The 26,553-nt window shown below is 33.9% G+C and overlaps 7 protein-coding genes and 1 pseudogene across 16 annotated transcripts; 4 read left to right on the top strand and 4 right to left on the bottom strand.

The window, feature by feature from the left end:
• Positions 1-350: 350 nt before the first annotated feature.
• Positions 351-2,699, top strand: LOC117218513 (tubulin alpha-1 chain). The gene is made up of 3 exons (XM_076520937.1): positions 351-511; positions 1,162-1,384; positions 1,513-2,699. The coding sequence occupies exons 1-3, from the start codon at positions 509-511 to the stop codon at positions 2,637-2,639; spliced, it is 1,353 nt and encodes a 450-aa protein (XP_076377052.1). The 5' UTR covers positions 351-508; the 3' UTR covers positions 2,640-2,699.
• Positions 2,700-2,870: 171 nt separating this feature from the next.
• LOC117218512 (E3 ubiquitin-protein ligase RNF14) lies at positions 2,871-5,505 on the bottom strand. Of its 2 annotated transcripts, none has more exons than XM_076520936.1 (5): positions 5,360-5,505; positions 3,832-4,779; positions 3,531-3,759; positions 3,272-3,444; positions 2,871-3,197 (listed from the first exon to the last, which is right to left on the bottom strand). In XM_076520936.1, the coding sequence occupies exons 2-5, from the start codon at positions 4,714-4,716 to the stop codon at positions 2,973-2,975; spliced, it is 1,512 nt and encodes a 503-aa protein (XP_076377051.1). In that variant the 5' UTR covers positions 4,717-4,779; positions 5,360-5,505; the 3' UTR covers positions 2,871-2,972. The 2 variants fall into 2 exon arrangements, with proteins under 2 accessions (XP_076377051.1, XP_033322847.2); XM_033466956.2 differs by having other exon boundaries at positions 5,089-5,469.
• A 172-nt stretch (positions 5,506-5,677) lies between these two features.
• LOC117218518 (UDP-N-acetylglucosamine--dolichyl-phosphate N-acetylglucosaminephosphotransferase-like) lies at positions 5,678-10,806 on the top strand. Of its 3 annotated transcripts, XR_004489782.2 has the most exons (8): positions 5,678-6,057; positions 6,151-6,265; positions 6,357-6,802; positions 9,774-9,962; positions 10,038-10,108; positions 10,172-10,335; positions 10,398-10,593; positions 10,674-10,806. XR_004489782.2 is itself a non-coding variant. In XM_076520938.1 (7 exons), the coding sequence occupies exons 1-7, from the start codon at positions 5,888-5,890 to the stop codon at positions 10,461-10,463; spliced, it is 1,221 nt and encodes a 406-aa protein (XP_076377053.1). In that variant the 5' UTR covers positions 5,678-5,887; the 3' UTR covers positions 10,464-10,806. The 3 variants fall into 3 exon arrangements, 2 of the variants coding, with proteins under 2 accessions (XP_076377053.1, XP_033322865.2); XM_076520938.1 differs by having other exon boundaries at positions 10,398-10,806; XM_033466974.2 differs by having other exon boundaries at positions 10,382-10,806.
• On the bottom strand, positions 6,914-9,716 carry Mgat3 (beta-1,4-mannosyl-glycoprotein 4-beta-N-acetylglucosaminyltransferase). Of its 3 annotated transcripts, none has more exons than XM_033466960.2 (3): positions 8,998-9,716; positions 8,469-8,755; positions 6,914-8,217 (listed from the first exon to the last, which is right to left on the bottom strand). In XM_033466960.2, the coding sequence occupies exons 2-3, from the start codon at positions 8,625-8,627 to the stop codon at positions 7,090-7,092; spliced, it is 1,287 nt and encodes a 428-aa protein (XP_033322851.1). In that variant the 5' UTR covers positions 8,628-8,755; positions 8,998-9,716; the 3' UTR covers positions 6,914-7,089. The 3 variants fall into 3 exon arrangements, with proteins under 3 accessions (XP_033322851.1, XP_033322852.1, XP_033322853.1); XM_033466961.2 differs by having other exon boundaries at positions 9,032-9,716; XM_033466962.2 differs by lacking the exon at positions 8,998-9,716 and adding an exon at positions 8,857-8,991.
• LOC117218517 (mitochondrial import receptor subunit TOM70-like) lies at positions 10,392-13,149 on the bottom strand (annotated as a pseudogene). Its single transcript, XR_013033140.1, has 6 exons — positions 13,013-13,149; positions 12,805-12,946; positions 12,379-12,728; positions 12,073-12,297; positions 11,771-11,991; positions 10,392-11,678 (listed from the first exon to the last, which is right to left on the bottom strand). The product of XR_013033140.1 is annotated as a mitochondrial import receptor subunit TOM70-like (transcript).
• Positions 13,121-15,223, top strand: LOC117218520 (UDP-N-acetylglucosamine--dolichyl-phosphate N-acetylglucosaminephosphotransferase-like). 4 transcript variants are annotated; one of them, XM_076520942.1, is made up of 5 exons: positions 13,121-13,244; positions 14,292-14,480; positions 14,556-14,626; positions 14,690-14,853; positions 14,916-15,223. In XM_076520942.1, the coding sequence occupies exons 2-5, from the start codon at positions 14,341-14,343 to the stop codon at positions 14,979-14,981; spliced, it is 441 nt and encodes a 146-aa protein (XP_076377057.1). In that variant the 5' UTR covers positions 13,121-13,244; positions 14,292-14,340; the 3' UTR covers positions 14,982-15,223. The 4 variants fall into 4 exon arrangements, with proteins under 4 accessions (XP_076377057.1, XP_033322878.2, XP_033322875.2 ...); XM_033466987.2 differs by having other exon boundaries at positions 14,900-15,223; XM_033466984.2 differs by lacking the exon at positions 13,121-13,244 and adding an exon at positions 13,707-14,214.
• Positions 15,224-15,277: 54 nt separating this feature from the next.
• Positions 15,278-18,587, bottom strand: Tom70 (translocase of outer membrane 70). The gene is made up of 8 exons (XM_076520935.1): positions 18,126-18,587; positions 17,865-18,038; positions 17,529-17,736; positions 17,321-17,462; positions 16,893-17,244; positions 16,587-16,811; positions 16,285-16,505; positions 15,278-16,192 (listed from the first exon to the last, which is right to left on the bottom strand). The coding sequence occupies exons 1-8, from the start codon at positions 18,375-18,377 to the stop codon at positions 16,021-16,023; spliced, it is 1,746 nt and encodes a 581-aa protein (XP_076377050.1). The 5' UTR covers positions 18,378-18,587; the 3' UTR covers positions 15,278-16,020.
• Positions 18,588-19,579: 992 nt separating this feature from the next.
• On the top strand, positions 19,580-25,090 carry TBC1D23 (TBC1 domain family member 23). Its single transcript, XM_076520933.1, has 9 exons — positions 19,580-19,856; positions 20,306-20,526; positions 20,789-20,993; positions 21,065-21,301; positions 21,384-21,759; positions 21,825-22,038; positions 22,116-22,427; positions 22,494-22,626; positions 22,724-25,090. The coding sequence occupies exons 1-9, from the start codon at positions 19,828-19,830 to the stop codon at positions 22,995-22,997; spliced, it is 2,001 nt and encodes a 666-aa protein (XP_076377048.1). The 5' UTR covers positions 19,580-19,827; the 3' UTR covers positions 22,998-25,090.
• The last annotated feature ends 1,463 nt before the right edge of the window (positions 25,091-26,553 follow it).

The raw sequence follows: 26,553 nt of genomic DNA, 5'->3' as shown, positions 1-26,553 counted from the left end.
ATGAGTCACCAATCAAAATGCACGATCCAAATATGGAAGAAACCGTCGCCCATACTGTTGCATTTTCATCCATAAAACTAGCCGATTTCTCCTTGTTCTGTGTCAAGCTGGCACAATGAAACGTTTATTAAGTTTGTTCATTAGCTTCTTCCGAGCTAATGAATGAATATGTTGCCGCGAAAGTCAATGAAACAATTGATTATATCGTTATTACTGGGACTATATTTTCCGTAAAAGGTTCGTGTGTTCTGGCGTTCGTGGGTACTGCGGTCGAAGGAACGCCAATGAGAGAAGAGAATGAGGTCATCGACGACCAATCAGAGCACGCTGACGAAGCCGCTCACCGAGGGTATAAATAGCCGTTCCAGCGACCGGCGTTACATTCGTTCATAGGATTCTGGACAAAGGTGTTAGCGGAAGTTCCATTGCTTGCTTTAGCTAACTATCGAAGTCTGACGACTGTTTTTACTCCGTTTTTGCAGAATTTTGAATCTTTACCTGTTACAAAATGGTGAGCTCTTTTCTCTCATATTTTAAACATCGATATTTTAAGTAATTTTTGAATAGGCGTTGCCCTGTTGCCAAGGGTGGGTAGCCATCTTGTATAACGGTCAAACACCGGCCGGCTTTCCGCTTCAAGTTCCGTAATAACTACTCTGCGCTATTATTTTCCTTTTTTATCTTTTAATATTACGATTTCGAACAATATTAACACATTTTATACCGAACTGTTTTTACTCAACTCTTCATTCTGTCCATTTGATATTTTACTAAAACTTTATATATTATATGTAATTATTATTATTTGTTTCTTTGTTATAAATATTAGATATTATTATGAAAATTAATTTTTCAGTCCTAACTTTGTTATAAACTATTTTTTTAGCGCATTAAATAAACTTGTAAGCATGTACCATCGATGTTACACATGGCACAGAACGTGTTAAATATATTGTTTAAATTTTTATTTATATTAACTTGTAGATTTATAATGTCAAATATTTAAAAAAAAAAATATTGTACCACCTTTTCCAAAGTGTAGATTGTTACAAAAATACAGTGATAATTAAATTTTTTATTTTGCTGAAAATTTTGCATCGTATTTATCATGAGATAGATCTAAAATTTTATAGTATTCTAATATTTTTTGTGATTTTTCAGCGTGAGTGTATCTCGGTTCATGTTGGACAAGCTGGAGTCCAGATCGGTAATGCCTGTTGGGAATTGTATTGTCTGGAACACGGCATCCAGCCTGATGGCCAGATGCCATCTGACAAAACTATTGGGGGAGGTGATGATAGTTTCAATACCTTCTTCAGTGAGACTGGTGCAGGAAAACACGTGCCCAGAGCAGTTTTCATTGACTTGGAACCTACAGTAGTTGGTAAATATCATTCAGAACTACTGAAATCAATTTTTTAAATATCTATAAAATCTGAAATTTAAAGTTTGTGCAATACTAACACGTATATATCAAATTTGCGGATTCTAATGAAATTTTTCATTTTTTAGACGAAGTACGTACTGGTACGTACCGTCAATTGTTCCATCCAGAGCAGTTAATCACTGGCAAGGAAGATGCAGCCAACAATTACGCTCGTGGTCACTACACGATTGGAAAAGAAATCGTCGATCTCGTGTTGGACCGTATCCGTAAATTGTCTGATCAATGTACTGGTCTCCAAGGATTCCTGATATTCCACTCCTTCGGTGGTGGTACTGGCTCTGGATTCACATCACTCCTGATGGAGCGTCTCTCTGTAGACTATGGCAAGAAATCCAAGCTGGAATTCGCTATCTACCCTGCTCCTCAAGTCTCCACAGCTGTTGTCGAGCCATACAATTCTATTCTCACAACACATACCACTCTTGAACATTCCGATTGCGCATTTATGGTCGACAACGAAGCCATTTACGACATCTGCCGTCGTAACTTGGACATCGAGAGACCCACTTACACGAACTTGAATAGACTGATCGGCCAAATTGTATCCTCTATTACCGCTTCCCTGCGATTTGACGGCGCTCTGAACGTGGATTTGACGGAATTCCAGACGAATTTGGTACCTTATCCTAGAATTCATTTCCCGTTGGTAACTTATGCGCCAGTCATCTCCGCGGAGAAGGCGTATCACGAGCAACTCTCTGTATCAGAGATTACTAACGCCTGCTTCGAGCCTGCAAACCAGATGGTTAAATGCGACCCACGTCACGGCAAATACATGGCTTGCTGCATGTTATACAGAGGTGATGTCGTGCCCAAGGACGTGAACGCGGCTATCGCCACCATCAAGACTAAGCGTACCATTCAGTTTGTTGATTGGTGCCCCACTGGATTCAAAGTTGGCATTAATTACCAACCTCCGACCGTAGTACCTGGTGGCGATCTTGCCAAGGTACAACGAGCCGTCTGCATGTTGTCCAACACTACTGCTATCGCCGAAGCTTGGGCCCGTCTTGACCACAAATTCGATTTGATGTACGCCAAGCGAGCCTTTGTCCACTGGTACGTCGGAGAAGGTATGGAAGAAGGAGAATTCTCTGAAGCCCGAGAAGATCTTGCGGCTCTCGAGAAAGACTACGAGGAAGTTGGTATGGACTCCGCAGAAGGTGAAGGGGAAGGTGCCGAAGAATACTAAGATGGCATTTTGATATAATGAGTTTTTTTTTGCAATAAAGAATCTGATTTCTATCAGCAACACTTATCTTTCAATAGAAACAATACCAATCCTTTATTCAAAACTTCCATTATTGTCCTGCTATAAATTATTAATCTATCATTTATCTTCACAAAAATATTTGGTATGGTACAGAAGATTTGTGTAACAGTTTATTATTATAATGTGAGAAAGCAGTTTATAAAATAACGCTTTATAATTCAATTGTATATTTTATACAATGATTTTGATAAATATACATGTAGCATTCAAAAACGGATTATTAATTATTATATAATTATTTCGTACTCATCTTCATCTAAATAAATCAAAAACGAACTGAATGAAATCATTGTCTATATCTATGTCCTCGTCGTCGTCGTCGTCGTCTATTGTTCCATGGTATAACATATTGAAGCATTTGGAATCAGAATTACGAAAATGCTCGTATGGCGATGAACGATCAAGTATGGTGCTACACAACCAACAGAAGTACGTGTTGCAACGCCAACAAGACATCTTATTGCAGCCTTGCGATTTCTACAAATATGAATATATTAAATATACCATAAATGATGATCTTCAACTCGGCAAACATGCGCAAATTACTGTACCTCGATATGAACATTGCATTTGGGACATCTTTGACTGTTGCCTTGGATCCAGTTCTCAGACATTGTGTTCTCTACTAATACTTGGAGCTGCTTCTTCCCATAACGTTGTTCCATTTTAAGTTTACGCTCATTGGAGGCCTCTTGATACTCAGTCACTAACTGACGCTTTTGTGCTACAATAATATACATTATACGATGTCATGACCTGCGTGACGATAATAAAAACATAAGTGTCTTTGAAATCTTGATCAGAACATACCTGAATAAATTTTACATGGTTCTATACCATGATAGACCATTTTACAGAAAATACAAAATGCGTATCGGCACACTGGACAATTTGCCATTTGCTCGTCCGGTTCGCGACTAACTGGATACTGACAACTCCGTCGTGGACAATATATTATGTCCATCATAGTATCCAATGTGCTGTTCAATAGCATAGAATCGTACTTTGCGAACATCTCTGAACTTAACATACCTTTAATCTAAAAATTTCAAAATTTCCTTAATACCACATAAAGTAATTTAATTTGTGAAAGATGAAGAAAAAAGATTACTTGTGCAGGTGTTGCTTCAGAGGTACATTTTTCTTCGGGACAACAAATGTTTTGCACGTTTCCATCTTTAATCCTTGCTTCTAAATAGCCAGTTATACAATCTTTACAAAACACGTGACCGCATGGTAAAAATTTCGTACAGTGTTTTCCCATTTTGTCCAAAAAACATATCTTACAAGCATAGAAATTCTTCTCAAATTCGATGTGATTGCGTTTGTCGTTATAATCGATTAATGCTTGAATAGGATTCCTTCCAATTGGAGAGTTTAAAGCTCTTTTGTCGTAGCCCTTATGCATGTAATTTTTTTTGCTCCAATATTGAACAGTAACTTCTGCTTTCACCTTGTTCTTTGCACTGTCAACTGTGTGCTCATTTTCCATGGTGTCTATTACTTTATTCTTTTGAACATTCTGTGCTTTTTCTAATGTCTCTTGGTAGTATGTGTAAGCATTGCTCATATCGATATGCTCTTGCATATTTAAAAATTCTAAACTTTCATCATGTAGAAAGCCTACCCATGTAAATAGAATCTCTTGTCCCTTATTCTCCTCCCAGAGCTGATCTAATTTTTTACATAATTCAGCTAATGATTCAGAACACAACCAAGATGAATATAAAGTAACTATTGGTGGTGATATAGAAGGATAATCTTCTGGTAGAATAACGTGTAGCGTCAAAGGTGGTAAATGAGATATATTAATCTTTTGCAGAGATTCTTCCATATGTCTATTATCTTTATAAGTTATGTAGTAGTCATCCAAGAGATTTATGAATATCTTGAAACTACATTGGTGATGACCATTCTCCTCATGATGAGAAAATTCTTCTTCATTGTAAATACTTTCCAATGCAATGATCTCATCCTTTTGCTTTTCATTATCCATTAATTCCAGTTAATCAATTGACAGCACAAAAAATATACCACAGCTGGCTATAGTCTGCTAATACTAAAAAATACAATATACCATGAAAATACCAGAAATGTACTTATGATTACTGCATTACAACACAATTAAAATTCAATCGTTAAAATTTGTGATATCAAATATTTTTCAATTTGAGGAAAAAGAAATTTGTTTGTAACTTATAGGTTATACAACATGTCAAATAAACTTTGATATACTGGTGACAATCATAGAAATACAAATATGTAATTAAAGCAAAAATGAGTTTTATAATGCGGATATCGAAGTGGAAAAGTGCAAACTGGAAAATATACGATTAACAATTATTTCGTAATGACAAAATGATATTACCTTATTCATATTATTAAGAATAATCCCCATTCACTTAACTAATAAATATGTAAATGGATTGTTTTAAACGACATTACATGGAAACAACAAAATCAAGAAAAAACTGTTAAAACTTTTCACCGTCCTAGTGTCTGGTGCAATTCAAGGAACTATTATGCGCACAAAATGTGTAATCCAGTGTAATAATTTAAATTAGGGTACGGATAAATTCTGTCCAAAATCAAATACTTATGACCAGATGAATTCAACAAAAAATAAAATATGTACACACACGAATTTTCTCGTTGAGAATCTGTAATTTTCTATTAAAATTTCGCAGGTTAGTAACCGAATAGTTTTGGAGCTGATTCGTGCTCGTGCTACTGTATCGTGACCACAACTATTAGCGCGCGTAATATATTTTGATTTGCGAAAGGATACATCTGCCAGGTGATGATTTTTTTTCTTAGATTAAATTAGGTATGTGTCGCTACAATCGTGCTAGGTATGCTTGATTCAAAAAGTAACGCATAAATGATAAGACAACCTTTTCTACATAATATCGCGCAATTAAGAAAATTGAGCGAGATGTTAGGGAGCAGCGAATGTTATCTTCTCTCTGCTCTCGTGACTAATGATTTTCGTGAATTTGAATGTGTTATAAGATAGTGGGGATAAAAACACGACGCTAAGAAGGTCTCAAGATACGCGACGTTATGGAGGAAAATTTACTGTATCTGTTTGTCAACCACGTTGATCGGCTATTTTGTACATATGTTCTGCTGTGTTTTTCGGATCGTTTTTTCCAAAATTTTCTGACATGAAGCATAGTGACGATGTTTGGAAACTTTGTTTCCCTTTATTAATTAATTTCGCGATGTCCTGTGTCGCGTATCTTTTGACTGTACGCTTAATACCGCGGATAAAAAATATGTTTATCAAAGCTAACCTATACGGGATTGACATGAACAAAAGTACCGGTAAAAAAGTGTAAGTCAAATTTTGATGACGCATGATGTTTACATGTGATACTATTTTCTTCTATGGACACAGGTAATTTGTTCATTAAACATTCTTTTATAGGCCGGAGGCGTTGGGTGTTGTTAGTGGGTGTCTGTTTCTTATAACGCTATTTCTGTTTATCCCTGTACCATTTACAGATTATATATTTAGTGACGTAAACTTTCCCCATAATGAGGTATGGAAAAATAAAAATTTTCAAAACTTTGGAAATGATCATATTTACCAAGTAATTTACAAACATTTTCCTGCACAAATTTCAATTACAGTTCATGGAATTTTTGGCTGCTCTACTTTCAATTTGTTGTATGCTACTTTTGGGTTTTGCTGATGACGTTCTGGACCTTCGTTGGCGCCATAAACTGTTATTGCCAACCATTGCTTCATTGCCACTTTTAATGGTCTATTACATAAATTTTAATTCCACACTAATCATTGTGCCCAAACCCTTAAGGTCTTGGTTCGGTTTCTCAGTGGACTTATGGATACTTTACTATTTATATATGGGAATGCTAGCAGTGTTCTGTACAAATGCCATAAACATATTAGCTGGCATAAATGGTTTAGAAGTTGGACAAAGCCTGGTGATCTCAATAAGCATACTCATTTTTAATATCATCGAGTTGTCGGGAGATCTTTGGAAAGCACACCAGTTCTCATTGTATTTCATGCTTCCATATACAGCTACATCGTTGGGTTTACTAAAATTTAATTGGTAAGTTGTATATAAGATAGGTTAATTAATGCATCGATGTTGGCATTGTTCATAAATCATTCAAGTTATAAAATATTAAATTCATGAAATTTTGAAATATGAAGGATTAAATTAAAAAAAGACAATTCCAGATTTTTTATTTCTGTATAACTTATATGTATAAATCATTTAATATTTATAATTCATAATCAACATATTACTTCAGTATATAAATTCAGTACAGTATCATATAGTTTACACTGAGTATTGAGTATGAGTTAATATCACAGTCGGGTGCGACCAGTATGTCAGTAATAGTCTAATTTAGCATAAAAATTTTCTACTAGCCAGTCATATTTCCATGTATTATTAAGAATTGTTTCAGGCGCAAAATAGAGGTCCCGTGATTTAGAGACTCTTAGGAGATTAGTTTTTCCATCTAACCACAAGCCACTTCCTATTAGGTCCTCGATGAATGGCACATCGATAGTTTTTTCTAATTGAATCTCATTGGATTTCACTTTGTTATGCAGGCTAGTTATAATGTTCGCTGGTGCCTGGCACAAATAACAATACCATCCTCCATAATGATTCAAGTCTCCTATTACTAGGCCTAGACTATCTCTCTCGCTCAAGTCTCCTTCCAGTTGTTGCAGCATGATGGGATTGGATTGGTAAGCTTCCCGCATCAATCCGATCGTGCACGCGCCAACCGTTATCGTTGTTTTAAGTGGGTGTTGCCAGAAGAATCCGTAAACTGACCATCTTAATCTAAAACCGATCGGTTGAGGCCAACCGTTGTATACCTTGAGGAACATTAATGCCCTAGAGTTTAGTACTTGTTCTGATTCAGTCGTTACATAAATATCGTCGTCTCTTAAATTTCGTACTACAGTCTTTATTTTCTCCCAAATGTATTTGGATACTACCCTTAGCGGCTTGTGTACCTTCGACGCTATATTAATATATAAAATTTTCTTCTGTTCCTGCTGCAATAATCCTTTGAGTAGCTTATGGTGAAAATTATCCTCCGCGTTACTGAAATCACAGATTACAAAAAGATCTACTACGTTGTATAATTCTTCTACTATCACCTCCGCGACCGCCGAATTGTATTTGTTCAAAAAAAACGTATGAATGATACGTCTAGCTGTTCTACGGTGTTTTAGCTTAACGTTTTGCTTCGATGCCATAATCGCTCTCCAGACGACTTCTGGCTGGCCACAATCCGAACCATGCCACCCTTGAGTGCAAATACATTTTTGAAAGTCTTCACTACTTTTCATCTTCTGATTATCCACTCCATATTTCCAACAAACTGTATGATTGTATACATCGAACAGAGTGTAAGTCTTGACATCTTGAAGCATGACCTCCCCATTGATTGTCTGATAGATTGGAAACTTTTTATGATTGGTCTGTTGCACATGAGCTTCCTGTAAAAGTTTCGTATACATACATGTACTAAAAAGTTTAAGAGAATGTTCTTCCAAAGCTTAAAAGTCATTTGTATTTTTTTTTAGTGACAATTATTTATTGGTTTAATGGCCTAGTATAGAGCAGCCTTCAAATAACATAAATTACAAAATTATGATGCAATAAATAATGAATTCTATAAATCTTCAAAAAATTTCTGCCAGAAGTAAACTGCTATTTATAACTAATAGTAGAATATGTTGAATCTCACCTGTGGCTCATCGAATTTCACAAATGTAACAGAAGTATGCGTTGTTGACACCGTTAGTTCAGAAGGCGGAGTAGTGGCAACATAAATCATAACAATAAGAACTTGCAAGACTAACAATGTGTAAAGCAAGGCCAGTTTCCCATCTAGGCGGGGCTGCATTTCACTACCTTCCTTGTTCAAATTTGTCAGTTGTGCATCTTCTGTACCATGAGATCTTTTTTTTGACTCGAAAATCTCTGTTACCAAAGGAATCTAGTTGGAAGCATGTGTGTAGTCGATGTACTTGTCTGAAAAGAAAAAAGAAAGTATTTCAATAACCCTGACAATACATTTACAGAAATTTTACAAATACGAGAAACAAAAGATATGAATTATTATAAATCTTTACATTGTTGGAACCATATTCGCAACGTGAAAATTAGACAAGTTCACGTGACTGTGAAATATATTCTTTTTCATATTATTTGAAAGTTTTGGTATTCAACACTGTCGCGAATGCAAGGATCGCATAATTCGTGTAGAAACTCACAATATAGCCTGAAGGATAACGACGAGGTGAATACCTTTGGTTCGTGACGTTTAAACCGTGACGTCACCGCTCCCCGACGTGCCATTTAATTCTTAAATGGCTCCGATCGCACGTTAACAACTCTGTACAATGTATTTTAGCCAATCTGCGACGTTCTTCTGATCGTTGAATCGGTTTTCTCATAACGCCACATAATTTTCGGAGTCCAGGGCGGCGAGTCTTTCGTTTCAAGAGGTCCCGCCGTTCTACCCAAATCTACCTTGTCGAGCCTCCTCCTTCCAACGGGAGCGCAGCAGTTGAAAAACCACGCCCGAATGCTCTCCCACGCAACTTCTTTCGTCGAATCCCGTCGACAAGCGCGATCGCGACATCTCTCAAAGCGCATGCGTCTAAAAACCTCGCTAACTCATTCATTATGAGCATCTACAGGGTGAGTCACTTGACGTGACCACCTCGAATCGTCGTGACTCATAACTCATACCCATTATACTAAAAAAACATTTCGAATAAAATGATATCAAAACGCGTTTCGAACAAAGTGGTATCAAAAGGGCCACGTGATAGGCTTCGTTTTATTTATTATTATTGTTATTTTAAATGATTTCTCATCTGTCTAATTACCTATGTTGCAAGCAATTGAATCAATTACAATTTTAGTGTGATAAGATTAGTCATTTTTATTAAGGATCATTATGTTCGAAGTAGGCTAAAGACTTTACAGGTATAGATTCTAAAATATTTACAATAACGTGAAATCACGTTTGTCTTTCTTTAAGGTGCCCGGCAGAAGTATTCGTAGGGGACACTTTTTGTTACTTGTCAGGAATGACGTTTGCCGTTGTCGGCATTATTGGGCACTTTAGCAAAACAACTTTGTTGTTTTTCATTCCACAAATTATTAATTTTCTGTACAGTGTGCCACAATTGTTCCATTTTATACCGTGCCCTAGACATAGATTACCAAAGTATGTTTTTCAATCAATAGCTTCTTCATTAATAAAGAAAAGAAAGATTCTTTACAGCTTTACATTTGTTCACAGATTCAATAAAGAGATAGATAAGTTGGAGCCTAGCAATACTGTATTCAATAAAAATGAGATTGGTTTTATTGGTATGAAAACAGAATTATTTTAATGTATTTTGTATTTACTGTAATTAAAAAATTAATCTTTAGGTAAAATCGTAATGTGGATATTTACGAAACTATATTTAGTGAAATGGAAAGAAGATAAAAGAGCTATTGTTACTTGTAACAACTTCACTTTAATCAACTTTATATTAATCAAAGTTGGCCCACTTAAGGAGTCTACTCTTACAATGATTTTACTATTAATTCAGGTAAGGCTCAATATTGACAATCTTATAAATCGTATATTATTAAAAGAATATTAATATTGCAGGTTTTTAGTAGTTTATTAGCATTTGTTATAAGATATCCTCTCGCTTCGATCTTCTACGACGTGTGAAGAAGAACATGTTAGAAATCAAGGCATATACAGCATTCTGTATAATTACATTATCATTTCTCAATGAAATGATGTTTTTGTACGGATTTACTCTTGTACAAGAAGTTTTAAATGTACATGTACTTTCAGGGTTTGTATCTGTCATTTATATAATTATACATTTCATAAATCAGCATAAACAAATGTAAATATTACTGTACTTTTTCTCAGGAAAAGTGAATATGTTCCTTTTCAGTTTTTAAGTAATGTTGGCCAATAGTAATAAATACCGTAGTATAGCGGAAATAAAATTGTAATATAAGAAAATAAAATTTATATCATTTAATAAATAATACAATAATAACATTGATGTTTATATGTATATAAATACGTGTATGTATGTATGTATACGCTTGCATGAACTTTACATAGTTTTATAAAATACAATATCAAACTCACAGTTACAATTATCAATAAACTATTATAAATTATAAGTAAATTACTGAAGTTGTTTTAAAAACTCTTTCTGTTGGCATTAGCGTTATATACGCATAAAACTTACATAATGTGCATACGTTCCTAAATATTGCAAGGAATTCTAAGCATCCTTATATTATTTAAATATATTTAACACGAGAGTTCACAACACAGACAAATAATGGATAATGTACTCAGAAATTTTACAATTGTGATATTTGCGAGCAATAACAAAAAAGATTACGTAAAATGGAATATTTTGGAATTGGACTGAAACGAATTTACTTACAGATATTGTTGAAAAATTGGCTTGAGTAACGGCAATAATCAGTCGGTAATATGTGCCACAATTGCCTCCTCCAGAAGAGGTAATAAGATATATCAATTAAGCGATAAATACATACTCGTATGTCTGTAACTGTGAGAACAATTTCTATAACATTACAACATGTCTTTTCAATTTTTCATAAAATTACATTTGTGGCTCTTATCATACATGGTAAAGCTTTAATCTTTAGGTCTGGTAACCATGTATATTTTCACTTATTTAAAGTTTTCAGATTCAATACTAACGACACTGTGAAAGCTTATGAAACGTTTAACAATGTATTCATTATTAGATCTAAGCCTAGTTTATCTTTTAGCGCGAGTTGCGTTTTCACGGAATCTCGTAGATTGAAAATGTTTGTGAGCTCCTTGGTTGTACGAGCCAGTTCCACAACTTCATCGATTAATTTAAGCGCTGTTTTCAGATTTCTTCTATGAAACAATCAAAATTTTATAGATAAATAATAGAAGAAAGTATTAATTCACGATTAACATATACACTGTACATTACGATATCAACCCACCTTTGAGCTTCAATCGTTGCTAGAGTCTCATACGCAAGTTCACATTTATTATCTAATTTCAATGCTTGTTTAATATATTCAATGGCCTTACTAAAATCTCCATTCCACTTTAATTCTAATAAACTTTTTCGTACATACGCTGAAGCATTGTTTGGATCTTTCTCGAGTGCTTTATCTAAATATAAATCTGCTTTTTGATAGTTTTGCATTTCTGACAATAACTACATTTGTGGAAGAATAGTATATTACATTTACAGTTACTGCAATGTTTAAATACTCTGCAATAAGAGATGAATTTATACCTTAGCGTATGAGAAATAACAATCGGCAAAATCTGGGAATTTTTCAATAGCAATCTCGAAAGTTTTTAAGGCTTTTTCTGACATTTCTCCATCTCTCGTAAGTATACCGTAGTGATAGTCCACAATACATTTATGCACAAACGCTATTGGAAAATCGGGATTGAGCTCCACAACTTTCTCGTAGTCTTCTTTAGCTTCAACTATTTTTTCCATAATTAAATTTGCCTGTAACCACGTGATGATTTATATAAATTTCTTGTCTTTAGAAAACAGATTTGTTATAGACTTAGCGAAAATCAATAATACCTGTGCTTTGTGCAAATAAATATCACCATAGTCAGAATCAAGTTTTATGGCTGATTCAAAATCTGCAAAACATTTGTCTAGATCTTCTAAATGCATGTAAAAAGTAGCTCGTTTTACTAAGGCATTCACTTTTATATTTTTTGGAACTTTCTCGTCTTCTATAATAGCAATAAAATCTCTGGCGCTTTCGAATCGTAATAGCAACAAATAAAATGTGGCCCTTAAAAAGTAACACTTCTGTTTTGTGTGGTAATATATCTGATTCACTATTTTCGAGTGCTTCAGTACATAGTGGTATTATATCATCATATTGCTCATTTTTCATATGTTCCAAAATCTTTGCAAAACCCCTAAACATTGGACAGAGATTATGCATGCAATAATAATGATAACTAATAATAATTCTTTAATAACTGAACTACATACAGTGATATATCACTATTGTCACTATTTTTGAGCAATGTAAAAACAGGATCACTATGATAATAGTTCATATAATTTTGTATCATCCGTTTGCTAGGCATAACATATTTTTTGTTTGCCATATGTTCCATAGCATGTTGTTTACCTGTGAAAGAAAAGTTTACAATTAATATTTGTACCAATAGGTTTGCATTTTCTTTTATAGACATACCTAATTGTTTTAAAACCCTGTTTGCCATGTCCAATGTCATTTAATTGGAAAAATGTTGTAAAATACAGGTAGCTGTGACATATATCTTGGTATATGACGTACATCTTGGTTTCAATTCCAAGGCCTTTATACAATCTGCTTTTACAGCAGTGTATTTTTCTGTAATGCATATGAATTGGTAACAGACTTGGACATATGAAAACACATAGAAGCAATTTAAATAAAATAACAGGTAATGTTATTACAATATTTCATGATAAATTACTCATAAATCATAAATTTTAAAAAATGTGATGATATTGTTACCAGTTGATCATACGCTGCTGCCCTGTTCTGGTAAAATGTAGCAAGATCTTCGGTATTCTCATTTGGACATGTTTGAATTGCATTATTGTATTGGACAATTGCCTCATCATATTTTCCTATCTTAAAGTAATGATTTCCTTCTACCTTAAATCTCCGAGCTCTTTCTAATGGTGTCTGCAATACAATACGTTCAGCTAGTATAAGAGTGTGTAGCACAAACAATAGAACAAGATGTATAATTATGACAAAAGTATTTCTAACCTCAGGTACCTCGTTGGTACTTTTCGGTGGATAGTCGGCGTCAATCGAGATTTGTTTGTCGGTGGCTGGCGTGCCATTTTTCTGCGAGCTGCCCCTCGGTTTACGTCGGTGCGATTTGAACGACATAATTTTCGCAGTTCAGGGCAGTGAGTCTCTCGTTTGAAGAGGTCCCGCCGTTCTACTCAAATCTACCTTGTCGTACCTCCTCCTTCCAACGGGAGCGCGACCAGTTGAAAAACCACGCCCGAATGCTCTCCCACGCAACTTCTTTCGTCGAATCCCGTCGACAAGCGCGATCGCGACATCTCTCAAAGCGCATGCGTCTGAAAACCTCGCTAACTCATTCATTATGAGCATCTACAGGGTGAGTCACTTGACGTGACCACCTCGAATCGTCGTGACTCATAACTCATACCCATTATACTAAAAAAACATTTCGAATAAAATGTTATCAAAACGCGTTTCGAACAAAGTGGTATCAAAAGGGCCACGTGATAGGCTTCGTTTTATTTATTATTATTGTTATTTTAAATGATTTCTCATCTGTCTAATTATCTATGTTGCAAGCAATTGAATCAATTACAATTTTAGTGTGATAAGATTAGTCATTTTTATTAAGGATCACTATGTTCGAAGTAGGCTAAAGACTTTACACAGGTATAGATTCTAAAATATTTACAATAACGTGAAATCACGTTTGTCTTTCTTTAAGGTGCCCGGCAGAAGTATTCGTAGGGGACACTTTTTGTTACTTGTCAGGAATGACGTTTGCCGTTGTCGGCATTATTGGGCACTTCAGCAAAACAACTTTGTTGTTTTTCATTCCACAAATTATTAATTTTCTGTACAGTGTGCCACAATTGTTCCATTTTATACCGTGCCCTAGACATAGATTACCAAAGTATGTTTTTCAATCAATAGCTTCTTCATTAATACAGAAAAGAAAGATTCTTTACAGCTTTACATTTGTTCACAGATACAATAAAGAGATAGATAAGTTGGAGCCTAGCAATACTGTATTCAACAAAAATGAGATTGGTTTTATTGGTATGAAAACAGAATTATTTTAATGTATTTTGTATTTACTGTAATTAAAAAATTAATCTTTAGGTAAAATCGTAATGTGGATATTTACGAAACTACATTTAGTGAAATGGAAAGAAGATAAAAGAGCTATTGTTACTTGTAACAACTTCACTTTAATCAACTTTGTATTAATCAAAGTTGGCCCACTTAAGGAGTCTACTCTTACAATGATTTTACTATTAATTCAGGTAAGGCTCAATATTGACAATCTTATAAATCGTATATTATTAAAAGAATATTAATATTGCAGGTTTTTAGTAGTTTATTAGCATTTGTTATAAGATATCCTCTCGCTTCGATCTTCTACGACGTGTGAAGAAGAACATGTTAGAAATCAAGGCATATACAGCATTCTGTATAATTACATTATCATTTCTCAATGAAATGATGTTTTTGTACGGATTTACTCTTGTACAAGAAGTTTTAAATGTACATGTACTTTCAGGGTTTGTATCTGTCATTTATATAATTATACGTTTCATAAATGAGCATAAACAAATGTAAATATTACTGTACTTTATCTCAGGAAAAGTAAATATGTTCCTTTTCAGTTTTTAAGTAATGTTGGCCATTAGTAATAAATACCGTAGTATAGCGGAAATAAAATTGTAATATAAGAAAATAAAATTTATATCATTTAAAAAATAATACAATAATAACATTGATGTTTATATGTATATAAATACGTGTATGTATGTATGTATACGCTTGCATGAACTTTACATAGTTTTATAAAATACAATATCAGACTCACAGTTACAATTATCAATAAACTATTACAAATTATAAGTAAATTACTGAAGTTGTTTTAAAAACTCTTTCTCTTGGCATTAGCGTTATATACGCATAAAACTTACATAATGTGCATACTTTCCTAAATATTGCAAAGAATTGTAAGCATCCTTATATTATTTAAATATATTTAACACGAGAGTTCACAACACAGACAAATAACGGATAATGTACACAGAAATTTTACAATTGTGATATTTGCGAACAATAACAAAAAAGATTACGTAAAATAGAATACTTTGAAATTGGATTAAAACGAATTTACCTACGGAAATTGTTGAAATGCTTGATTAACGGCAATAATCAGTCGGTAATGTGTGCCACAATTGCCTCCTCCAGAAGAGGTAATATGATGTATCAATTAAGCGATAAATACATACTCGTATGTTTGTAACTGTGAGAACAATTTCTATAACATTACAACATGTCTTTCCAATTTTTCATAAAATTACATTTGTGGCTCTTATCATACATGGTAAAGTTTTAATCTTTAGGTCTGGTAACCATGTATATTTTCACTTATTTAGAGTTTTCAGATTCAATACTAACGACACTGTGAAAGCTTATGAAACGTTTAACAGTGTATTCATTATTAGATCTAACCCTAGTTTATCTTTTAGCGCGAGTTGCGTTTTCACGGAATCTCGTAGATTGAAAATGTTTGTGAGCTCTTTGGTTGTACGAGCCAGTTCCACAGCTTCATCGATTAATTTGAGTGATGTTTCCAGATTTCCTCTATGAAACAATCAAAATTTTATAGATAAATAATAGAAGAATGTATTAATTCACGATTAACATATACACTGTACATTACGATATCAACCCACCTTTGAGCTTCAATCGTTGCTAGAGTCTCATACGCAAGTTCACATTTATTATCTAATTCCAATGCTTGTTTAATATATTCAATGGCCTTACTAACATCTCCATTCCACTTTAATTGTAACAAACCTTTTCGTACATACGCTGAAGCATTGTCTGGATCTTTCTCGAGTGCTTTATCTAAATATAAATCTGCTTTTTGATAGTTTTGCATTTCTGACAATAACTACATTCGTGGAAGAATAGTACATTACATTTACAGTTACTGCAATGTTTAAATACTCTGCAATAAGAGATGAATTTATACCTGAGCGTATAAGAAATAACATTCGGCAAAATCTGGGAATTTTTCGATAGCAATCTCGAAAGTTTTTAAGGCTTCTTCTGACATTTCTCCATCTCTGGTAAGTATACCGTAGTGATAGTCCACAATACATTTATGCACAAATGCTATTGGAAAATCGGGATAGAGCTCCACAACTTTCTCATAGTCTTCTTTAGCTTCAACTATATTTTCCATAATTAAATTTGCCTGTAACCACGTGATGATTTATAAAAATTTCTTGTCTTTAGAAAACAGATTTGTCATAGACTTAGCGAAAATCAATAATACCTGTGCTTTATGCAAATAAATATCACCATAGTCAGGATCAAGTTTTATGGCTGATTCAAAATCCTCAAAACATTTGTCTAGATCTTCTAAATGCATGTACAAAGTAGCTCGTTTTACTAAGGCATTCACTTTTATATTTTTTGGAACGTTCTCGTCTTCTATAATAGCAACAAAATCTTCTCTGGCGCTTTCGAATCGTAATAGCAACAGATAAAATGTGGCCCTTAAAAGTAACACTTCTGTTTTGTGTGGTAATATATCTGATTCACTATTTTCGAGTGCTTCAGTACATAGTGGTATTATATCATCATATTGCTCATTTTTCATATGTTCCAAAATCTTTGCAAAACCCCTAAACATTGGACAGAGATTATGCATGCAATAATAATGATAACTAATAATAATTCTTTAATAACTGAACTACATACAGTGATAAATCACTATTGTCACTATTTTTGAGCAATGTAAAAACAGGATCACTATGATAATAGTTCATATAATTTTGTATTATCCGTTTGCTAGGCATAACATATTTTTTGTTTGCCATATGTTCCATAACATGTTGTTTACCTGTGAAAGAAAAGCTTACAATTAATATTTGTACCAACAGGTTTGCATTTTCTTTTATAGACATACCTAATTGTTTTAAAACCCTGTTTGCCATGTCCAATGTCATTTGATTGGAAAAATTTTCTAAGATACAGGTAGCTGTGACATCTTCTAGAGCTGCTTCTAAATCATTGTAGCGTTCCATTACCCTTGCTCTACGGAATAAGGCTTTTGTATATCTTGGTTTCAATTCCAAGGCCTTTGTACAATCTGCTTTTACAGCAGTGTATTTTTTCTGTGATGTATATGAATTGGTAACAGTAATAGTAACATTTAAATAAAATGACAGGTAATGTTATTACAACATTTCATGGTAAATTACTCATAAATCATAAATTTTAAAAGATGTGATGATATTGTTACCAGTTGATCATACGCTGCTGCCCTGTTCTGGTAAAATGTAGCAAGATCTTCGGTATTCTCATTTGGACATGTTTGAATTGCATTATTGTATTGGACAATTGCCTCATCATATTTTCCTATCTTAAAGTAATGATTTCCTTCTACCTTAAATCTCCGAGCTCTTTCTAATGGTGTCTGCAATACAATACGTTCAGCTAGTATAAGAGTGTGTAGCACAAACAATAGAACAAGATGTATAATTATGACAAAAGTATTTCTAACCTCAGGTGCCTCGTTGGTACTTTTCGGTGGATAGTCGGCGTCAATCGAGATTTGTTTGTCGGTGGCTGGCGTGCCATTTTTCTGCGAGCTGCCTCTCGGTTTACGTCGGTTCGATTTGGACGAGGGCTTGTTACTGTTCCTATAATACATATAGCCGAGACCCAGAGCAACCGGGGCACCAACGGCTAGGGCAAGTTGCCATCTTGGTAACAGACCGCCGGTCACGTTGCCCGCGCTACTTGCACCCGTCATTTTTCTATAAGTTCTTTAATGTTCGTCGGCGTGACAAGTTACTTTTCTCTCACGTTTTTCCTCGGAATCAATCCGACACGAAAACAACCAGTAGGAACCAACATGAAGTCGAACGATCATGCGATGAGAAGAAAGATCACATCACGGTTACACTCGTCGATGAACAGGGTGAACGTCTTTGACATCCTCCGATCAAGTGAACAAGTTTAGTACGAATTTCCACCGTCGTGTGAGTTAGCGCTTATCACGTTTATCGGCGTCGGCGGTCACGTGTCACGTATACAATTCGTGGTGCCTACCATCACGGCTACGATCATATTCGTGCTCATCTCCTGCATATGTTTATATATGTGAATATAAGTAAGTGCGACGTTGGAAACAAAATTATAACAGAGGCGAAACTCTTGTCAAAACCTTTGATCTTGAAGTTTTTGACGCTCGTATGAAGTATTTTTAGCAGATTGTTATTTTTATTTGAATGAATGTTCTTACAGGTTTGAGACGAATTATATACTCATTTTGTATATATATTAAATCGAAATTGTTGTGATTCTAAAGGTACGTTCGTAGCGTACAAATTTTGTAAAGGCACATGCGTATTTGAATTTAAAAATTTAAAACTCTATACCCGCGGAACTTACATACAACGCATGCGCATTGGGCATTGTGCGCATTACTCTGTGACTTAATCAGGTTTCAACGTTATTCAAATAATATATTTTGAAAATAAAAATTTAAATAAATGTAAATGATATATTATGTTATTCGCAAGATGTTATTTAGAAATAATCGTGCATTAGTTTATTTGCACGCTGTCAAATGAAATAATATCTTCTATATTCTCTTATTTTGATAAGTAATAATGATTCATACAGTAAAATGAATTCCTGTTCAAGTTTTTAAATACTTTGGTTCTATATTACTATACCGTTCAATTTATTTGATTAAATACTTCTCGCGAGTTGTAATAGGTTGTTTATAAATAGTTGTATTTTTCTAAGCAGATAATTTTATCCACGGTATTTTTAGAATACAGAGTTTCCGCGGCCCTGAGGATTTCGGTATCACTCAACCGATTAGCGTTCAATAATTTCACTTAATGTTATTTATTTAGTACGAATGCGTTTATCGATTCCATTGACACGGAAGTGTTAATGAAATATATGGTCTAGCCGTCTGATATTCGCGCGTTCTTTTCGCGCATGCACGAAACTTTCTCTAAAAAGATGGCAACGGTCTGTCAACAGGAACAGAGTTTTGTCTCAGGCCATATCTATAGATCAACGAACTTCGAAGTGAATGCGTGCTACGAGAAATGTCATGAGAACGACGATATTCTTCGAAGAATGCTAAGTAATTTGGAAAATTCGTTTTGCTACAGAAAATCGTAACTTACATGTAACATTCGTTATTTGATACACATCTCGATAAGAGTGTGACGTTCACCAAAATGGCACTACAAGAAGATGAAAACACCTGGTGAGCTAATTCGAAAAGTTTTGTTGTATTTTTAAAATGCTACTACTCTATTTTCCCATTCTACTTGCAGTTTAAACAATTATTGCATTATTTTAACAAATTGACATGGTTCTTATAGCACAGATTTGACGTTATACAATACAGTAGTTTCACTGTCAACTTTCCGTGAATATTTGAAAGCATTAAAGAACTAAAAATAATCAAATCTACATATTACTATGCGTAATTTCTACGTTTTATCTATTTTACGAAGTATCGTTTTAGTTGATTAAAAATAGCATGGAATTAATGTAAAATCTAATTGTTACTCTATTCAGTTTGTTTTATGTATATGTAATTATTCAGTTAATTCTCGTACATGGATTTTATATAGAAGTTACAATGTAATTATCAGACCTATACATTAGATTCAATAAATTTGTCACATATATTAAATTATAATACTTCAGGGTTTTAGAGCTGGAAGCAGCATTGTTAGATACGGTGGCACCATCAGCATCTGATATATATGCAATTTGCAAGGGGCAAGCAGTTCCTACAAATCTAAGGCCAGACGTATGGCAAGCTTGTTTGGATGTGACTGATCGAGGCAATCAATTAAGTCATTTCAATGAAGTTTTTGATTTACCGGAACAAAATTTGATTCGTGATGATTGTCAGCAACTGGTTGGTAAGTTAGGATTTTATAATTCAGCCGAACAGAACTTATAAAGATGTAGATATGGTTCTTATCGTATGTTGAATTGGATCAGCCTTATCTTATGGACACACATCTTTCCAAATCAAATGTTTTAGACTATTCTGAGATATTATACATATTGTGTTGAGTAATGTTGATACAATGTAGATAAAGATGTAAACCTGCTTTGTCATTAAAATACCCAACAGATAGGTTCTTTAATTGTAATGTATTTTTTTTTTTTTTATTGCAGCAAAGTTAGGAAATGATGATGAGGACAAAGTATCAGTTGTTTCTGATTTAGAGTCCATTGTAACATTTTATTGCAAAAGCAAAGGGAAACAGTATAAGAGAGGTAATGGATGGCTGGAACTGTTGGGTCCTTTAATAGCTTTAAAACTTCCTCGGAGCTCAACGTATAATTTATTTGTGACAATAATAGATATTTATATTCCTAGGTACAGTATCTGATAAAACAATTAGCCTTAAAATAATAATGAATGCAACTACTCTATTTATGTATTTTCAGAGGTGAAATCTATAGTTCTGTATTAAGATTGCTTTTGCTTTATCATGAACCAGAATTATGTTCTTTCTTAGACACAAAAAGAGTGTCTCCAGATCAATACACAAAAGGATGGGTAACTACTTTATTTGCTGGTGTGTGTTCATTACCAGCTGTTTGTACAATGTGGGATCTATATTTCATGCAAGCTGATCCATTCTTTATGTTATTTCTTTCACTTATTATGGTGATAAATGCTAGGTAAGGTTTGCAAAACTTGTAAATGCAGATGTTACTTAACATTCAAATACTGTCATAATATTTAGTTTACTGTTCTGTGTAGGGAGCAAATTTTAAGTATGAAAGACAACGAAAAGCAAAGTATTATAGATGCAATAGCTGCTATGCCTTGTGCTCTAGAAGCAGAAGATGTGACAGACTTTTGCTCGCTGGCGCAATACTACGCGATGAAAACACCAGCCTCGTTCAAGCAGGATTTGTATCCTGTTTTGTTTGGTGAGGGTTTCGATGGGAAATATATATCACATGCGTTGTGCTTGCCTGTGTCCGCTCAAGAATTAGTCGAGAACTCTATTGAAAGTCCGTCCGTACCTAACACATCTGTTGAGTCAGTCAGATTTTTCCTAGTGGATTGCAGACCTGCCGAGCAATACAATGCAGGACATCTGCCGACAGCATTTCACTTAGATTGTAATTTGGTACGATCTCTTTACTATTTCTTTGTGTATTAAGATTTTATTAAAATCCAAGGATTGCATTTCAGATGTTACAAGAGCCAGCTGCATTCGCCACAGCGGTGCAAGGATTGTTGCAGGCACAACGGCAAGCACTAGCTGTTGGATCGCAAGCTGGTGGCGAACATCTTTGCTTTTTGGGAAGTGGCAGGCAAGAAGAGGATCGCTATACGCACATGGTAGTCGCATCCTTCTTGCAGAAACATACACAATACGTCAGCATGGTCACATCAGGATATCAAGGTAAGGAAAGAGTAATTACACTATTCAAGAATGCTGGAGGAAATTTAATTCTGCTATGTTATATTATTCCGTTTCAGCCATACATGAGTACTTTGGCGATGAAGTCGTTTCTAGTCTCGTTGACCATAATTCGCAGTATTGTTTAGTATGTAGCGCTAACATGTCCGATACGAATTCTAACGAAACGAGTCCTGCCAAGGTGAAGAATAACAATTCCTACTTTTTCGGGAAGATAAAGAAAGTGAAGGGAAAGTTATTCGATTATATCGTGAATCCATCAGCAAGTGTTCATAACAATGTGGAAAGTAGGAATGGTAAAGATCCAGAGTATACTAAACGGCAAAAAAAGACCGCCCCTGTATTTAGCATAGATGACGACCAGGAATTGGGTGAGTGTCGTTTTTTCTACTAAGATTGTCCTAATCTGCAAGAATAACAAAATTATGGTATTGCAGATATGGTAATGACTAATCACGAAAGCGAAGAACCCGTTGAAGTAGTCTCCATTCAACAATGGATGAAGGATCCAAAATTGCTACATTCCTTTAAATGCCAAGAAGTGAAAGTGAATAGAGATCTCTGTGATAGGTGAATGTTTTAACAAACTAAGAAACGTATTGAACCGCGGCTAGGCGTAATGTGTAACAATTTTTCTGTTAACGTTTCACGCATGTTTTCTTTTCAGTATACTTTTGGTTACTGACACTCACCTTATTGTACTCCGGGAAATACCAGAACGAAAAGGTGCAGCGCACGTAATTGTCAAGCGTCCGTTGACGAGTATTGTTAAGATTACTTCTAGAAAACGAAACTCGGATTTGATCACATTCAAATACGGTACAACGCAGTACAATGACATGGTCATCTCGGACATGGACAAATTTCTAATTCCTAACGCGACTGAGGCTACTAAATTGATCACACATCAAATCCTCAAACAATTGGAAACCACCAATTAATGTTTAAGAGTTTTGTAAACGATCGCGCACGCTGATCCAACACCTACAGATATGTACAGATTAAGATTCGATATATTTTAGAAGAGTTGTCATGGATAAGTGTGAGATTCGACAAATACTTCTTTTTATTTGTTTAACCGATTACAATGTTCTTACTTAAATGGTACTACGTATACAACGTGTCACATTAATATGTATTTAATAATGAAAGTCTGTAATTTGTAGATGAAGATTTTAACACGAGCGTGTCATATATAGAACTGATGAAGATGTCATATATAGAACGGTGTCATTAATAACAATACGCGGCCAAACATGATTTACAACTGGATTGTAAGGTTTTGGTGATTGTACTAAGTCTTTGTTTTCAAGAATTTCCACGTACTATTCCTCAAGCACTTTTTCGAATCTTCGAAAAACATACGATTTCCATAGGAAAGCATTTTTTGCATTTTTTATTGTAATAACGTCATAACGAACGTTCACGATTCTCTGAATTTAGTTATTACTTCACAAGTGGCTAAACGGTGGCCTTACTAGCAAAAAAGAATGGGAGAGGTAATGGACTCAGCAAATTATTCATCGACACGAGTATGTAGGAATGAATGTAATGTGCCATGAATAAGGATATTGTTGGTTCCTCTGTGCAAAGTGATTTGCGTGAAGCGAACCACTTGTCTCTAATGGATTTAAGAATGCCAAATGATTCAAGTAAACATTTTACAGCTTATATTAAAACAGATTCAGCGGTATACGGTAAATTCTCCCCAATTTTCCTTCGCTTGTAATAAAGGGGACAATTTGGGAAGGGGAGATATGATTATTCGATTATCACTTCGGCTATCAAATTTCTGACATTCATTTATAGAACTAAAGAAGAAAAGTACAGCTCGTGGTAATGTTTCTACTCGAATGAAAAGTATTTTTGGACAAGATAGACTTCTTTAGCATCAACATTAATTTTGTATAAAGTTTAATTGATAAACCCATCAGAGACATTTGTGATCAGCTTCTTGCGATTCAAATTGTACAAATACGGTTTGTAATGCAGCATCTGTATACATATACATAATATTAAATTAATAATTTATTAATTTGTTGAATCCAAAAAACTTTGAATTACACGCTGGTACGGCATTTGTCACACACATTGATGTATATTCTCTATACGTTATGATGAACTGATGATTGGTCCTAATCTAATACATATAATTCAAGGAATATTACACATAAATGGTTATAATTGCATTTTATATAACCTAGTCTCGCAATACTTGTCTTTATATAATATTTACAAATGGTACAAAATGTACGGGAAGGATAATGGTATCATCACTTCGCAGGCATACCTATTACACTGCCTGATTATATTTTGAAGAATTTTTAAAGTTTACCATTTACCACTTTTCAAAATATCTGTACAATTCGTGAAACAGATTGTCTTTTACCAACATATACGTTCGGAGAATTATGTGGTACAATTCTCTTTGAATTAGTTAATAGAAGCATAGCACTATGTATTAAACAAATTTATCCCTTTGTAATTTGGGACAATACCGCCTGTAATAATTGTTAATTTTTGTATAAATTACCAAAACAAAGTCTTACATAACTACAATTTCGTTATTATATTACAAATTGAATTATTTTTTAGATGCACTTACGGTGATTCTACGTTTCAGATCATGTAATAATAGTTAGATCTATATTTAGTAACTTATCAAAACCTTAAATCTTGTAGATACTACCAAAATTGTTAATACTTGTAATAATAGCAGTCTGTACCATATTTAATAATATATATATATATTCGTTATATATATATATAACGAATTCAATGTAAAAATAGAAAATTTTCTATTTATGTGCTTCCGCAACGATCGACGAGCATAAACAATGGGGTAGTCGTTGACTAAAGAAACTTAATAAATTCTAAAAATAAATTGTAGAGTACTGTAAAGCACTTAAATACAAGTTTTCAGTTGTATATGTAAATAAATTTTATGTAATGCATATGAACGCGTTTAAATGATATGTATTTTTAAGAAATTGTAAAAATAAAATACAACTATAGCCATTCTAAAAAACATCAACACAGATTCAAGATACTTCCTACTATTCTAATAATTACTAATATACATATAAATTGCAAAATTTTATTCTAATTCTTATAATATTTTAATTACTTCGATTATGCATATATATATGTTGCGCAATTGTACGTTGTATTTAAAATTTTAGCACAATTTAATTTTCTATAATAACTGCAATAATTTTATTAACTTTAAATAAATAATGTAAACATTTTTGTTGAGTACATATATTGACTTGAATAAAATTATTCTTAAATGGAATCAATATTTTCTTACGTTGTGTATATTACATGCAGTGACGACCATATACTAACGTATTACCTGAAAAGGCGCCGGTGTATATGTATAATACTTTGCTATCATTCATTCAAACGGTTCTAACATCGATTTGTTTTTGTCATCGAACCAAGACATGTCTTTTCCTACCGTCGTCTAACCGAGCTATGTCTTTTCCTACCGTCATCTAACTGAATCATGTCTTCTCCTACTGTCATCGAACGTAGGTTTGAATAGCATAACTCCACTAATATTTTCTTTCGAAAAATATACATATCTTCTTTGACGTTGCCTTTAATGTCGGTTTCTTCAATGCTTTTTTTCGCAAATAAAATAACTTACTTGCTACGTATAATGAATAAGTATGGCCTAAAGCATGTCGTGTTTGGTATCATTTGAATTGGAAAAATCTGACCAATATACTAACAAAATTTTCATGTATAAAGAATTAGAAATAAAAAAGTTAAGTCATCATATTTATTCTAGCATTACAATGTGTTCATGAGACTCGATGAATTACGATTTCGATTCTAAAATTGAATGCTTAAAATTCCAACCCGGCAACAATCGAGAACAAAAAAATCACTGTTCATTGTATCAATGCTCGGACTTTTGGGGCATAAACATAAATACAGTCTCGAGTGTACGAGGAGACTCGAGTTTTCTTTTCGGGGTTCCAGAGTCAGCCGCAACGAAACATTCTTAGAGTAAATAACTACCTCTCTCTCTCTCTCTCTCTCTCTCTCTCTCTCTCTCTCTCTCTCTCTGGCGCGACATAAGATAAAATCTTTTTTTATCCTCATATCAATTTTTAGTGTTACGTATTATTATTAGTGATATTAATAATTAGTGATACATAAATTGTAACAATTAATATCGTTATTAGTAATTGTCATCTTTTTTTAAATCGCTTTACACTCTAAATTACATAGACATATCTTTGCTATTAATATTATGGCATCAAACAAAAAATATTCATTATTAAACATGCAGCAACGCTTGGATGTCTTGAAGGAACTTCGAGAAACGGGATTGTCATCTAAACAAATTGGAAAGAAATATGGCGTTGACACCAGAACAATCCAACGCATTATACAAAATACTATAAAAATTAATGCGTTTGCAGATAAAAGTAAACGCGAACTTAAGCGACAGAGAATAGTAAAGCCACAGTACGACGAAATAGA

This window comes from Megalopta genalis, chromosome 4 (genome assembly GCF_051020955.1).
Source record: "Megalopta genalis isolate 19385.01 chromosome 4, iyMegGena1_principal, whole genome shotgun sequence".
NCBI lineage: Eukaryota > Metazoa > Arthropoda > Insecta > Hymenoptera > Halictidae > Megalopta > Megalopta genalis.
Note: the sequence above shows the minus strand (reverse complement) of the source record. Positions and strands in the feature narration are given on the sequence as shown.